This window comes from Tupaia chinensis, unplaced genomic scaffold (assembly GCF_000334495.1).
Source record: "Tupaia chinensis unplaced genomic scaffold, TupChi_1.0 Scaffold000305_1, whole genome shotgun sequence".
In the NCBI taxonomy this organism is placed as follows: Eukaryota; Metazoa; Chordata; class Mammalia; order Scandentia; family Tupaiidae; genus Tupaia; species Tupaia belangeri.
This window is the reverse complement of record NW_006159795.1, coordinates 3,269,705-3,284,366: the sequence shown is the minus strand read 5'-3', so window position 1 is coordinate 3,284,366 and position 14,662 is coordinate 3,269,705. Positions and strand designations below refer to the sequence as shown.

Here is a 14,662-nt window from a genome sequence, read left to right as displayed (position 1 = left end):
AAGATCCCGAGAGGAGAATGGAGGAGAGAGGATTGCAGCATGACCATCCCCCCCTGGGGGGTGATTTCTTGCTTTCTGTCTCTATGTCTCTCTCTGTCTGTCTGGCAAGCGCACGTGCCCTACAGCGAAAACCTCTCCAAAAAAAAAAAGATAATGCAAAAGGTTACAGTTTACTTGACCTATAGGACATTAATCAGCTTTGTATTCAAATTCAGCCATATCCATCCATCTAGGTTATGTTTTTTGTTGTTTAGTTTTTATTGACAGATAATTATTCCAAATAGTTATGGGGTACTGTGTGATGTAAAAGTTTTGATCATAACATTGAAGTCATGGTAATTAGCATATCCATCACCGTAAATATTTATCATTTCTTTGTATTGAAAAGCATTCAAAATCCTCTCTCCTAGCTATTTGAAATATAGAATGCATTATTGTTATCTACAGTCATCCTACTGTGTATCAGCGTACCAGAATTTAGGGGGGTTTTGTTTTGGGTTTTTTTTTTTCTTATTTATTTGTTTAGTTTTGGATTTGTTTGTTTGGTTTTCCTTCCAAAATGTGTGTGTGTGTGTGTGTGTGTGTATCCGTGTTTCATAGCTCCTTTGAATTGACTTTGTCATCTTCATGGGTCCTTCATTAATTAATTAGATAAAACTCTTAAGATACATTCTCTGGCATGTTCCTTGAACATACTTACAATGTTCTCATTTGAAGATGACAAATATATGGCATACATACCATCACTTTTCTGTGCTGCACCCATAACAGACATCAAAATTAATCACAAACATTGCTTTGAAACATTCACAACACAAGTGCCCAGAAGGCACCAACCATAAATAGAATTGGAGCTAAACTTATCATTCATTTGTCATCCCTACCCTACTAGCACACTTTGTAAATGTTAATTTTGAAGTTGTCGATCAGACCAAATGATACTTGTTCCTACAAGATTATAGTGAAAACTCACAGCCTCGTGTTCCAATCTAGTACCGTTTTGTTAGGTGACATAATGTTTTATGGCTATAGTGTGCCTGTCTTTGGGAGGATCATACACTTGCCAGTTTTCCACACCCCATGACTCTCTGAGTTTGCACATTCATCAAGCTCGCCTGGTATTTTTCTTCACTGGTCCCTGAAGATATTTGCTTTTACTGTCATTCCTCTAAGGAATAGCTGTAGTTAGAGATGGAGTAGTATAAAACTGCTATTTGCAAAGGTTAAAAATGCTGAATATTACAATTATACATGATTCAATCTAATCAAAAAACAAGAAGCAAACAAAATTATGGTCTTTGATAATCTTTCATTTTTCAAAGCAGTGTATTTTCTATTTTGAATCACAATAATTTTCTGAAAGAAGCAGTGGTTTAGCACCTATTGTGCACAAAGCACCATGTCAGACTCCAGGGATGACAGGATATAAATGCACACCCTGCTTGCTTTGGAGGTACTTATGCCTGGTTTTCAAAAAGTGAATGATTTTATTTTCTTTTAGATTATGACCTCTTTGAAAGTAGAGGTTTGTTTATTGTGCTTTATTTTTCTATGTCTTTAGCCCATGACAAGTGTTCAATAAATCTTTGTAAATGAGTGGAAGGTGAAGAGATAGAGAAGGAAAGAAAGAGGGAGAGAGGAATGGAGAGTAATTTGGGAAGTACATGACAACCTGAAAAAAGAATGACTACAAAATTTTACCACTAAATAAATTCTATAATCCAAAATATTTTTGAAAATAATTTTTTAGTTAACTTCTATTTAGTTAGTTACTTATTTTTAATTTGACCAGAGAGGTACAGGGTAAGAGAGAGAGAAAGAGAGAGAGAGAGAGAGAGAGAGAGAAAGTGAGAAAGCAAGCTGCCAAGTCCAGGACCTAGCTCACAGTTGGCCAAATGGGAGTCCAGCACCGTTAGCCACCATGCCACCTTTTGGCCTCCATTTAAAATATTTTTAAAGTCATCCATGGAAATAGCTTTGGCTTTAAGTTGTTTGGGGTTTATTTTCAAAAATCACAGTCAGTTCAAAAGCATATATGCCTTCCACTATAAGTGAATTTCTTTTCTTTTTTTTGGAGAAGTTTTTGCTATAGTGCACGGGTGCTCACCAGAAAGACAGAGACAGACACAGTTGGCCAAATGGGAGTCCAGCACCGTTAGCCACCATGCCACCTTTTGGCCTCCATTTAAAATATTTTTAAAGTCATCCATGGAAATAGCTTTGGCTTTAAGTTGTTTGGGGTTTATTTTCAAAAATCACAGTCAGTTCAAAAGCATATATGCCTTCCACTATAAGTGAATTTCTTTTCTTTTTTTTGGAGAAGTTTTTGCTATAGTGCACGGGTGCTCACCAGAAAGACAGAGACAGACAGAAAGTGAGAAATCACCCCCCCCCCCCCCGGGGGGGGAGGCCACCCCACCACTCCATTCTCCTCTTGGGATCTTGAGCGCACACACACTCGCGCCCGGTGTGAGTTTAAGCCACTGGGTCCGGGACTCGAACTGCAGTTGGCTACATGGGAGTCCAGCAACGTAGCCATTATGCTAACCGCTGGTCCCCACTATAAGTGAATTTTTAAGTGAAGGCATCAACAGCAGTACCCTAAGTGTTCTTATCAATTGAGCATGATCAGAATGATCACTTCATTAGGTGATGATTGTTTAGAAGTATAAAACATAGTATCTATTAAATATTGGTTCCACATTTTCATACCAATATAAGAAACTATGTCATGTTTTTCATTTCCAATGCAAAAGACTCTCTTAGAACTTTCTAAATCATTATTAAAATTATCAAGGTAGGTGGTAAAGTTAATTTTTAAGCAATGCTTGATGAAATCAATTATCTGTAAGTTTATCTGGAAAGAGTCTTCTTTTAACAGTTCCTCTCATTGGAAAAGCCAGTAGTCAAATTTCTTTCTTTTACCTAAATCTAGACAGTATTAAAGGCAACTCAGCTCTAATGTTTCTATTATATTTGGGAAAAGTAGTCATCAGTCACCTTGAGAGATTTATTTGATGTAGCAATTTTTTTACTATGGTCTGTAGTCAACACGAGCTTCCTATTTACTTATAGCTCATCCCTTACTATACAAAAATAAATAGGGGCCAAAAAGTGGCATCGTGGTTAAGGTGCTAGATCCCACATGGCGGTTCGAGTTCCAGACCTGGCAACTTGAAACACACTGGACTCGTGTGTGTGTGTGTGTGTGTACCCAAAGTCCCAAGAGAAGGGAGGAGAAGGGATTTTGGTTGGGCCATCCCTCCTGCGAAGTGATTCACCTTTTCTCTCTCTGTCTCTCCTATGAGTATGCATACCATATAGCAAAATGTCTCTCTTTAAAAATAAATAAATAAAATAAATAATGTTCAAGTTAGATTTATTAGATATGTCTTTTTTTTGGAGAGATTTTTGCTATAGGGCATGTGTGCTTACTGGAAAGACAGAGAGAGAAAGAGAGACAGGAAGTGAAAAATTGCCCCCCAGGGGGACAGCCACACTATAATCCCTTTTCTTCCATTCTACTCTTGGGATGTTAGACATGCCCAGTGTGAGTTTCAAGTCACCAGATCCAGGAAACAAACCCCAGTTAAATACTTGGGAGTCCAGAGATGTATTCATTCTGCCATCTGCTGGTCTCTCATGTCTATTTTTAAAATATATTAGTTTATTTTTTCCATCACAACCATCTACCCTACTCCAAGCAGGCCTGAATTGCAAGCATGCACCTGTGTACTTGGTACGTGAACCAGTAACCTTTTTCACATAGGTCCAGGCATGTTACCATTGCACCACTATCTGCCCCTTTATGTCATAATGAGGAACAATTTTAATGACCAATTACAATAGTCTTGTTCTAGTTTGCAATGTATAAAATACAAATCACTATGTATTTCATATGCTATAGTTAAATATTTATCTGCATGGAATCTATTTTCACACCACAATGTTCATAATATAGTATTCAGTTAATATAAACAAAGACGACTACTATATATACAATTATACATACTTGTGTGGACACCTATATGTTTGCATCTTTGTAAAAGAATTATACACATCCACATTTTATTTCTGGAAACATACACACCAAAATTTTAACAGTAGTTATTTCTGTGAGTAGAAGATAAGTGTGCTTACAAAAGTTTTCTTTTTTTCTCTCTGCTTATCTCATATCCTACTATTTTATCCATCAACATATAGCAATTATAAATTAATACAAAACTAGTTGAATAAGAAAAGAAATGCTACCCTCCACCATCTCCAGGTGACATCTTTACTATCCAAAAATGTGCTGATGGCTTGAGGTGTTGATTGTTAAAACTAACACAACAAACTGGGAAAATGGACTAAAATCATTAAGATGGTTTTCTCTAGATATCTATAAAAATTACTGTTAAAGAATTGTCTTAATATAGAGATCCAAAATATCAGGGTCAAAACACCCAAGGCCAAACACCAAAACGTAATCATTGTATAATTTTGTTTGTCCGTTATACATCAATAAAGCTGAAAATAAAATCTCAATGTTTAGTCAGTCATGTAAGAAAGATTACAACAAACGAAAAAGTTCTAAGTAGAATCGGAGTAAACTAAAAATGGAAATCATATCTCTTCCATTTGTAGTAACATTATTTTAAATAGCTTTTTTATAGCAGTCACTGTTTTAGTCCTAGAAAAGATGCAGTTGTGATCATTTTTATTTTTTGTCTCAAAGAAAAGGCTGACTATTTGAAAATGTTCTCAATTCATTGCAAATAATAAAACCACTTGTATATAAATATTTAATTATAAAAGTAACATGTTCATAACAGAATGTTTAGAAGGTCATTTCAAATTCTATCACTCAGAGATAAGCACCAATAACATTTTGGTGTTCATTCATAAAATTGATATTCATTTTTATATTTGAAAACAGGAGGTTGGCGTTTAGTTATGTAAGTCCTCTAAACAGTCAGTGGGGGTCAGGTAACTATAGTTTTTCTCCATGTTCTGTGGCATGTGGAGATAATTGTAATGAAACAACATAATCATAGATTATTGTTTATCCATATTTAAGCACAGCTGTGACTTCTACCATGTATGCCACCAGACTTTTCTACAAAAAGAAAAAAAACTAAAGCAAAATGATATTATCAATTTCAGCAACCCAAAAAAAGAATGCATTCACATTCTTCTTAACTCTTCATTTCCTCCAGGGCAGATATCAGTGGATGGATTTATGCGCTATCTAAGTGGAGAAGAAAATGGAGTCGTTTCACCTGAGAAACTGGATTTAAATGAAGACATGTCTCAACCCCTTTCTCACTATTTCATTAATTCCTCACACAACACCTACCTCACAGGTATGAATTTATGTATTTTTTTCATTTACTTTAGCCAGTCTCAGCACATTTCACCAACCTCCTCTTTCTGTTGGTCAGAATTAAAAATGTTGGGGCCGGCAGATGGTGTGGTTGTTATGGCACTGGATTCCCATATGGCTAACCACAGTTTGAGTTCCAGACCTGGCAACTTATTTTCTCATTTTTTCTCTCTCTGTCTCTCTCTCTGGTGAGTTCACATGCCCTATAGCACATTTTAAAAATAATACTAGTAATCAATAAAACTAAATAAATATTTAAAAAAAATAATTGGAAGTATATTTTATTCCATTTCCTGTGAAATGCCTTTTAGAACTCAGGGATTTCCTTTACTGGAGTCTCTACCCATAAGTGATCATGTCCATGGGTTTGTGAAGCAATGTCATTATTTCTCTACAACCAATCTAAATGTTTAAGTCTTCTAAATTTTTTGCATATCTGACATCTTCAGATCAATAGAATTTTTGTAATAGAACTTCAAGCCATTTCCAATTCCTATCTATTTCTCTAGACTCTGTTCTATAGAAGGGCTCTGAAGCCCTTAATAACTTCTGCTGAAGATGAACTATTTTTTGCTCAAGGTGGGAAAGGGCTGCAGACCAAAAAATCAGCCTGTGAATGATAACATATACATCATTGTAAATATGTAAATAAAATAGGAAAACAAAATAATGTATTTTCTTTCATTTTAATTTTTTAAAAATTTGCTATAGGGCATGGGCACTCACCAGAAAGAGAGAAAAAGAAAATGTAGAAAGCATCACCCAAGGGAGATGACCATGCCACAATCCCTTCTTTTCTATTTTTACCTCCTAGGATTTTGGCCATGCATGGACACACACCTGGTGTCAGAACAATGTGTTTTCCAATTTAATCCTAATTAAGCAATGCCAAGAGTTTTGATAGCTTATTAAATAGAAAAATATTCATATGTTTCTTCCAGAATACTTTCTGTATTGCAGATCTCTAATCACAAGTTTTAAAAAGTCTTTGTAGAAAATCTGTTGGTGCAAAAAAATAAGCTTTTTAAAGTCCTTCTCATTCTTTTACTTCACTCAGTTCACCATCCAAATATATGTAAGAGAGCAAGACTTAAATACTCACAACCCAACCAAAATCTGGGGTCTCATTTGGCATTTGTGTGCTGTATAGATGCTCTACATGCCTTGGGGGTGATTGGATGTGCTCTTTGTCCAGGGGTGGGGATTTGTGTTACAGGATAGATCAGCATTGATATAGATATAAAGACAAAGGAGATCCAGGAAGCAGATAACCATGGAGGTATCTGAGAAATGTTCACATGGTCCAGTCATCTGACAACTAAGCAGTTCTTTCTTTAGAATTCCTTGAGGAGATCTGTTCCTTTCTGAGTTCAATGTATGTTTTGTTGGTTGAGTCTGGCATTGGCCTGGTATCCCACACTAGGTGAAAAACATCTTAGAACAGAAAGGAGTCTTGGAAAGAGAAAACAGTGTATCTTCCAGAGAGCCAGAATGAGCTATTTTAGGATGAGCCCATATAATTTGATCCTGACTAGTCAAAATCATGTCCTCTGAGCTCTACAGTTAGTTCAACTGCAATTCAGCGTTCTACATGTTCATTGGAAGGCTCTCAGGACACTTGTGGCCTTCTTTGTTCCAACTGATATTATCTACTAAGATTCATGCCACAAAACTAACTAGCCTGTCGTCTGAAAAGTCATGACATATTTTTCTATGCAAAAATGCATCATGACTTACCCAATGACCCAGTATGTCTATGTTTGGCTCATCCTAAAGTCTATTCTAGTCATCTATTGGTGCATGAAAAATTAGTCCAAATCTCAGTGGCATAAAACAGCCACCATTTATTTCGATCCACATTCTGTGGGTCAAGGAGTCAGATAGTGAATAATGGGGAATGGCTTATCTCTACTCCATGGTGTTTTACTCTTCAGCTGGGAAGAGAATGGAGAGAGAGATATACTCCAACAGCTTGAGTGCTAGAATCAACTGGAAGCTTCTCCAACATGTCTGACACTTAGGCTGGGTGGGCTCAGTTAGGACTGATAACCCAGTTGTCTACATGAGGTATCACCATGCAGCTTGGGATTCCTCACAGTATGGCAGCTCAGGATAAGGTTACATCTACTATATCAGGTTAGAGCTATAAAAACAAGTGTCCCAGAGAAGAAGGAGGAAGCTTAATTACTTTCTTGCACTTCTGAAGTTCCATAATGTCAGTTCTTTCTTTATTTGCTAAAACAGAAGTTTACCAAGATTCAAAAAGAGAGAACATAGACTCTTGATGAAAGGGGATCAAAGAATTTTCAATCTTATTTTATAATTTCAAGCAGGGAATTTTTACTTAGTCCACTTCTTTGGACTCAGTTCCTTAGGCCGACTATTAAAATTTTGCAGCTTTCAATCATGTTTATAAGCCTCTGTAGAGGAAATTTTTCCTTCTTAGGGGTTCTTAATTTTATTTTGTAGCATTGACCTATTTGGCTATCCAGTAAAGCCTGTGAACCCTTCTCAGAATATTAAATGCATAAAATAAAGTACCTAGAATTGAAAAGGAAATAAATTCTATTGGAAAATTCTATCAAATATTACAGAACAGTTTTGTGATGAAATAATATACTTTTTCATTAATGTAATTTAAAATTAGTATAATCAATCCATTGTAATATTTGCAACAATTCAAACATTACATGAAATTATCTATGATTTCTATTGGTGACAAAGTCACAGATCCTGTTAGTACTACTGTGACTTGTGACCTACCTTCATAACTGAAGAGAATATTTAATTTTACATAGAGGTTCAAATTATAGATATAATCTTTATTCTTATCCAAGTTCAAAGAGGTATGTGATTTGTCAAAACCTAAATCCAAAGAAGGATAACTTTAAAAATCATAGCACATGAGAGAATCTTGCATTCATCATATACTTAAGACCACAACACGCTTATGAATACTTAAATTATATCCAGTTGAGTTTTGGGTATTGTATACAGTTCATCTACTTGAAAGTCATAATATAGAGTGATTTTTCAGTAATCCTTTTAAGTCCAGAATGTCTTTTGATTTATGTATTTAAATATGTTAGTATATTATTGATCATATGATAAATAAGTCAGTAATGTCAAAATGATTGCATGGAATGAAGACTGATTTGATAAATATCTTATTTTTTTCACCTTCTTTCAGAATATGGTTTTTTTATTCCTCTTTCTGCATACATTATGGACTTACAGCTTTTGGATTTTATGGGTGTTCATTCACCCACAGCCACTATGCTCCTTTTCATGTTCAAATTGTCTCCATTATGATCAGTGGGAGCCCTTGGTAGACTTGCATCAGTGTGCTCATGACATGACCTACTGGTCTTTGAAAATGTCCTTGCTTCTGGTACATAAAGATCCTCCAGTCTCACCTTAGTATTCCATGTCTGCCTCAGACATGGAATCAGTCTTTTCCCTGATGAACCTGGGGTCCTTTTGGTGGAAAAAAACAATGGCATGAGTAACCCTAATTGGAACCTATAGTATGAAACATTGTTTTGGGACCATTTCACTGGGCAGAGGAAAAAAAAAATTTTTTTTTCCTTTTTAAGACATGTGTTCACATAGATATTTCTATTTCTATCTTCTAACTTATATTTTTGATTCTCCAACTGTGTTTCCTAACAAATTATATGTAATTACTTGCTTTCCTGACTTCTCAGTAGTTCTAGAAAACCAATCAATGTTAATACAAATAATAAAACCACATACTATAGTTTAAATTTTTCTCTACAATTTTTTAAATGTCTTATCACTAAGAATTTTTAGTTCACTTACTTTCTCTAAAGTCACTCATATTCCCTCCCTCTCTATAACGTGGAAAGCACACATGTGGTAGATAATTTGACTCTATTTGTGTCAGGAGTGTTAGCATCTTAATGGCTGATAGTTCTCAGAATGTGGAATTTTGGGCTATAAGGAAAGAGAAGGGTTCATACTAATTTTTTTTTCATTGCCACAGGGCACATACACTAGCCAGAGAGAGAAAGCACTCCCTAATTGGGCATGATCATGCCTGCAGTCTCTTCTCCATTGTTCCATTCTGTCAAGATTTTTTTTTTTTTGAGAGCTTTTTGCTATAGGGCGCGTGCACTCTCCAGAAAGACAGAGAGAGACAGAGAGACAGAAAGCGAGAAATCACCCCCTGGGGGGATGGCCACGCCGCAATCCCTTCTCCTCCATTCTCCTCTTGGGATCTTGGGCACACACACCTGGCATGAGTTTAAGCCACCAGGTCCGGGACTCGAACCATGGTCGACTACACAGGAGTCCAGCAACATAATCATTACGCTAACTGCTGGTCCCCATGCTGTCAAGATTTGAAGCACACACATACACATATACACACACACACACACACACACGCCCAGCATGTTTTTCAAGTCACCAGGCTGGGACTCAAATTGTGTGGTCAGTCATGTGGGATCCAGCTCTTACAAATAATAAGCCACAGGGCCAGTTGCACACTATATTTTTTTAAAGAATTATTTATTGGGAACCAGCAGTTAGCATAATGGCTATGTCGCTGGACTCCCACGTAGTCGACCATGGTTCGCGTCCCGGACCCGGTGGCTTAAAACTCACACCGGGCGCGTGTGCGTGCATGCCCAAGATCCCGAGAGGAGAATGGAGGAGAAGGGATTGCGGCGTGACCATCCCCCCTGGGGGGTGATTTCTCGCTTTCTGTCTCTATGTCTCTCTCTGTCTGTCTTGGGAGCGCACACGCCCTGTAGCGAAAACCTCTCATAAAAAAAAATTAATTAATAATAATAATAAAGAATTATTTATTTAGTTTTATTTATTATTATTAGTAGTAGTATCAATTTGACCAGAAAGAGAGAGGGAAAGTGAGAAAGCAAGCTGCCAGGTCTGGGACATGAGCCACAGTCAGCCACATGGGAAGTCCAGTGCCTTAACCACTATGCTACCTGACAACCCCAGCTATGTTATTTTTGACCAAGAAAGTATTGATAACTGTTTCCAAATTTATGTGCAAGGGTTTCATATCATCACTTCCTGATTCATATATATAATTTCTTATCATTTTTTTTCTAATTTTTCTCAATATTACCTTGTCCTTATACCAAAGTCTTTTCTTTTTCTGTAGAAGAATTCAGAAGAATTTCTATAACTAGTAAACAAACCAAATTACATAGAAATGTTAATATAGGCTCTTCAGGTTTTGCCTGAAATTCTCTTTTAACTTATGGACAAAAAATTAGCTTTATTGAGGACCAGCAGTTAGTGTAATGGCTATGTCGCTGGACTCCCTTGTAGTTGACCGCAGTTTGAGTCCCGGACCCAGTGGCTTAAACTCACGCGGGTGCATGTGCGTGCGTGCCCAAGATCCTGAGAGGAGACTGGAGGAGCAGGGATTGCAGCATGTCCATCCCTCCTTGGGGGGTGATTTCTTGCTTTCTGTCTCTCTGTCTCTCTCTGTCTCTTTCTGGCGATCGCACGCGCCCTATAGCAAAAACCTCTCAAAAAAAAATTAGCTTCATTTCATATCTTATTAGCAGTATCATTGTTTTAATTATAAATAAAACTAATATGGAACTCCTATTTCTCAAGAGGCCTTTGGTCAAACATGTATGGTATAAAAATTCAAATTCCCCAAAGCCAATAAAGAATGTTAGAAGATAGAAATGTAACCAATGCCTAACCCAACTGAATTCAATTACATTATCAAGTCACTACATAGAAAATAGATTTTATGCTTTGTAGGCATTTCCAGCGGAGTGGAAACTTTTATCTATAGGAATATTATTTCCTGTAAGGAATGTTTCCTGCAGAAAGGAAAGATTTCCTCTTCAAATTTAGGAAGTCCTGGGTGCAAAGGAAAGTTAACATCTACTACAGAGTGTTTTTTTGTTTATTAGTTTTTGTTTTCAAAGGAGATTTTTGGTATAGGTCGCATATACTCACTGGAGAGACAGAGAGACAGAAAGTGAGAAATTACCTCCAAGGGCGATGGCCATTCCGCAATCCCTTCTCCTCTATATTTCTCTTGGGATCTTGGGCCCCCATGCACACCCACCCAGCATGAGTTTTAAGCCACCAGGTCTGGGACTCAAACCACATGTCAAGTACGTGGGAGTCCAGCAACGTAACCATTATGCCATCTGCTGGTCCCTTGAACATAGGAAAAAAGGATCAGAGATTCATAATCACTAAGGTGATCAGCCATACATCCCCCTTTTCACTACTTATTTTCTTGGAGCATTGAGAACTAGTATTACTGGGAGTAATACTAGTTGGCATAATGGCTATGTCACTGGACTCCCATGTAGTCGACCACAGTTCGAGTCCTGGACCCGGTGGCTTAAACTCACACCAGGTGCATGTGTGTGCATGCCCAAGATCCAAAGAGGATAATGAAGGAGAAGGGGTTGTGGCATGGCCATCCCCCCTGGGGGGTGATTTCTCGCTTTCTGTCTCTCTGTCTCTCTCTATCTTTCTGGTGAGTGCACATACTCTATAGCAAAAATCTCTCTCTCAAAAAAAAAGAACTAGTATTACTTAAAAGTGCCAGTCTAAGTCCAAATAAGGAGAATGTCAATATTTGGAATGTTTTCTTCTGAGCACTCAAAGAGACCTTAAAAATTAAATATACAGTATGAAAACCAATCAATTTAGCAATGTATTATGATTACATCTATTCTCTACTCATTATTGCCCCTTTGTTGAATATTAAGATGCCCAGAAGGAAAAATAAATCAGATCATTGAGAGAAATATATGCACAGAATGAGCTGGTTTTTAATTACAATGGTCATTTTCCAGGGTTTTGAATGGTCTTGGCAGTACAGCCAGTAGTGATTATGTTTTAAATTATTGGTTTTTTTCCTTGAGGAATCCACCCTTATGACTCAGGGAAAAAAAATCCTCCCAAGACAGAAGAGAATCCAGTTATTTCCTCCTCTTCTTGTGCAGCTTTTTATAAACCTTCTCATAATCTAAATGGACATTTTTCTACAGATCAGGGTGGGAGGGTAGTTCAGGGATGAGTCAAGCACATTTCATATATTGTGCACTTCATTTCTATTCTTATATTGTAATATATAATGAATAATTATACAATTCACCGAAATGCTGCATTTGCAGCCACTCTACAGTGCTGACATCACTGCCTTAGCCCCACCTCAGATCCTCAGGCATTAGATTCACATAAGGAGCATGCAAGCTAGATCCCTCACCTGGCCAGGTCACAACACAGTTCACATTTCTATGAGAATCTAACACTGCTACTGATCTGACAGGAGGCAGAGCTCAGGCAGTCACATGAGCAATGGGGAGCAGCTGTAAACACAGATGAAGCTTTGTCTGCCAAACTACTGCTCACCTCCTGCTGTGCAGCTTGGTTCCTAACAGATCATGGACTGGTACTAGTCCACCACCCAGGGGTTGGTGACTCCTACTCCAAACCATTTGGAAGATAATGCTTCCACAGACAAAGGCAAAGCAGAGTGGTATGGCTCTGAATAATTAGCATCCTTATTCAGCTTAGAAAAAGAAATTAAATTTGATGTTTTAGTTCTTGCAAATAACCTGATGAACTGAGTTATCTGAATAAATGTGTCTAATTATTACTCAGCTCCTCTCCTTATGTATATGTTCCAAATTGTAGGATGTCCAGAGACACAGTGGTTGGGGTTGGTTAATTCATTAATGTCTCTGGACACCCAGGTGCTTTAGATCTTTTTGGTCCCTTTATGGTTTCAAAATGACTGTGTACCCTAAGTATTACTTCCCTAAGAAGTGAGAGACACACAGAGCACAGGGAAAGTCCCTGTGTTGTGGCCTTCTCTAAGAGTGAGAAAAATGTCCAAAGAAGTTCCCCAGAATCACCTCCCTCCACCCGATAGACTTTATACCCTCTTACACATATAGCTCAGAGCCACACCACACAGAAGTGCCCACATTAATCAGTAGCATGGGCCATGGAAGTCCAAGACTGACTAAGAAGAATCAAAATTACATCAGGGCCAACAAGAGGACCTTGGAGCAGAACAGAATATAAATAACATACTGTATCGGCAAGGAGAAAGAGAAAGATGACAAAGAAAGGACAAACAGAAGTGTAGGATTTGGCAAGTTTTAACTTCCTGTCACACAAGAACCTTCTCTTTCATTTTCAGGAATATGTCTTATGTCATTTTTTACCCCCCAGGAACCATTGTTTTGCCTTCCACAGAGAATGTGTTTGGGAAAATGTACCAACACTGCTTCTATAAAGAGTAAGCTTTGCGCTTAAAGTTGTTTTCCCTGGAGTGGGAATGACTTCAGGTTCTTCCACAGATATTTTCACACCTAAACCATCCAATGATATTTGGATATATGTTCAAGAAAACATGGTCTCACTGGGGCAGCAGGCAGGTACTATGAAAGAGAGAGATCAGATCAAATGGATGACTCTAGAGATGGTCAAGATGAACAACACATCTTTTATATTTTAGATAGTTCCCTTAGGTGTAGCTATGGGATTATATGTCCTGAATGGCTGTCATACAATTAAAAAAGATAAATAGTTCTCATTTTTATTATTGAAGGAGACAATGTTTATTCAAGAAGGCCACTGAGTTAACAAATCCATCATATTCTGGAACATTCTGACCCTGGAGGTTAAGAAGAGACAATAGATACAGTAAACATAAAAATAGGCAATTAGTCATCAGTCTTTGCAAAATGAGAAATTCCTCAGAAGCCTGTGTTAATAGAGGGATTGTTATTTTCAATTTTCTGGCTTCTCCTCTCCCTAGATGCCTTGGGTAATCTGAGACAAAGCTCAAGTGACTGTAGCCAGCCACCCAAAATGAATGCAGTCAAGTGAAAAGTTATAGAGCTGTAACTTGAGGCAGCACTATGAGTTAATCTGAGATAGAGTTTCGGCTTCCAGATTCAATCATGGTCCTGGAATGTATTCCAGAGGGTGTTCATGGCTAGGCAGAGATGATGTCAATACTGGGTTTAGAAATGCCAAGGGTTGGATGACTCATGGCACTCATTATCTCCCAACCCCCAGCAATCAATTGGCCTGAGTAGCTATATTTATTGAATGTAGTAAATATATATATGTATATATATAATGATGGGTAGATGGGATATGATAATAAGGAATTAAGAATTTTAGAGAAGAACATTCCTACAGCTTGGAATCTTTAGGCAGAAAAAAAAAAGATAATGGAGGATAATAATATATAGGGTTGAAAAAAATCTCTGTAAATGAGGTAAAATGTACAGAGAATCTAATATG

General features: G+C 37.3%; 1 protein-coding gene across 1 annotated transcript in view; it reads left to right on the top strand.

The window, feature by feature from the left end:
• Positions 1–14,662, top strand: part of PLCB1 (phospholipase C beta 1) — a 336,512-nt gene that overhangs the window by 81,691 nt on the left and 240,159 nt on the right. The window contains exon 8 of the mRNA XM_006150922.3: positions 5,199–5,345. Coding sequence (XP_006150984.1) covers positions 5,199–5,345 — 147 coding nt within the window. The remainder of the gene's footprint in view (positions 1–5,198; positions 5,346–14,662) is intronic.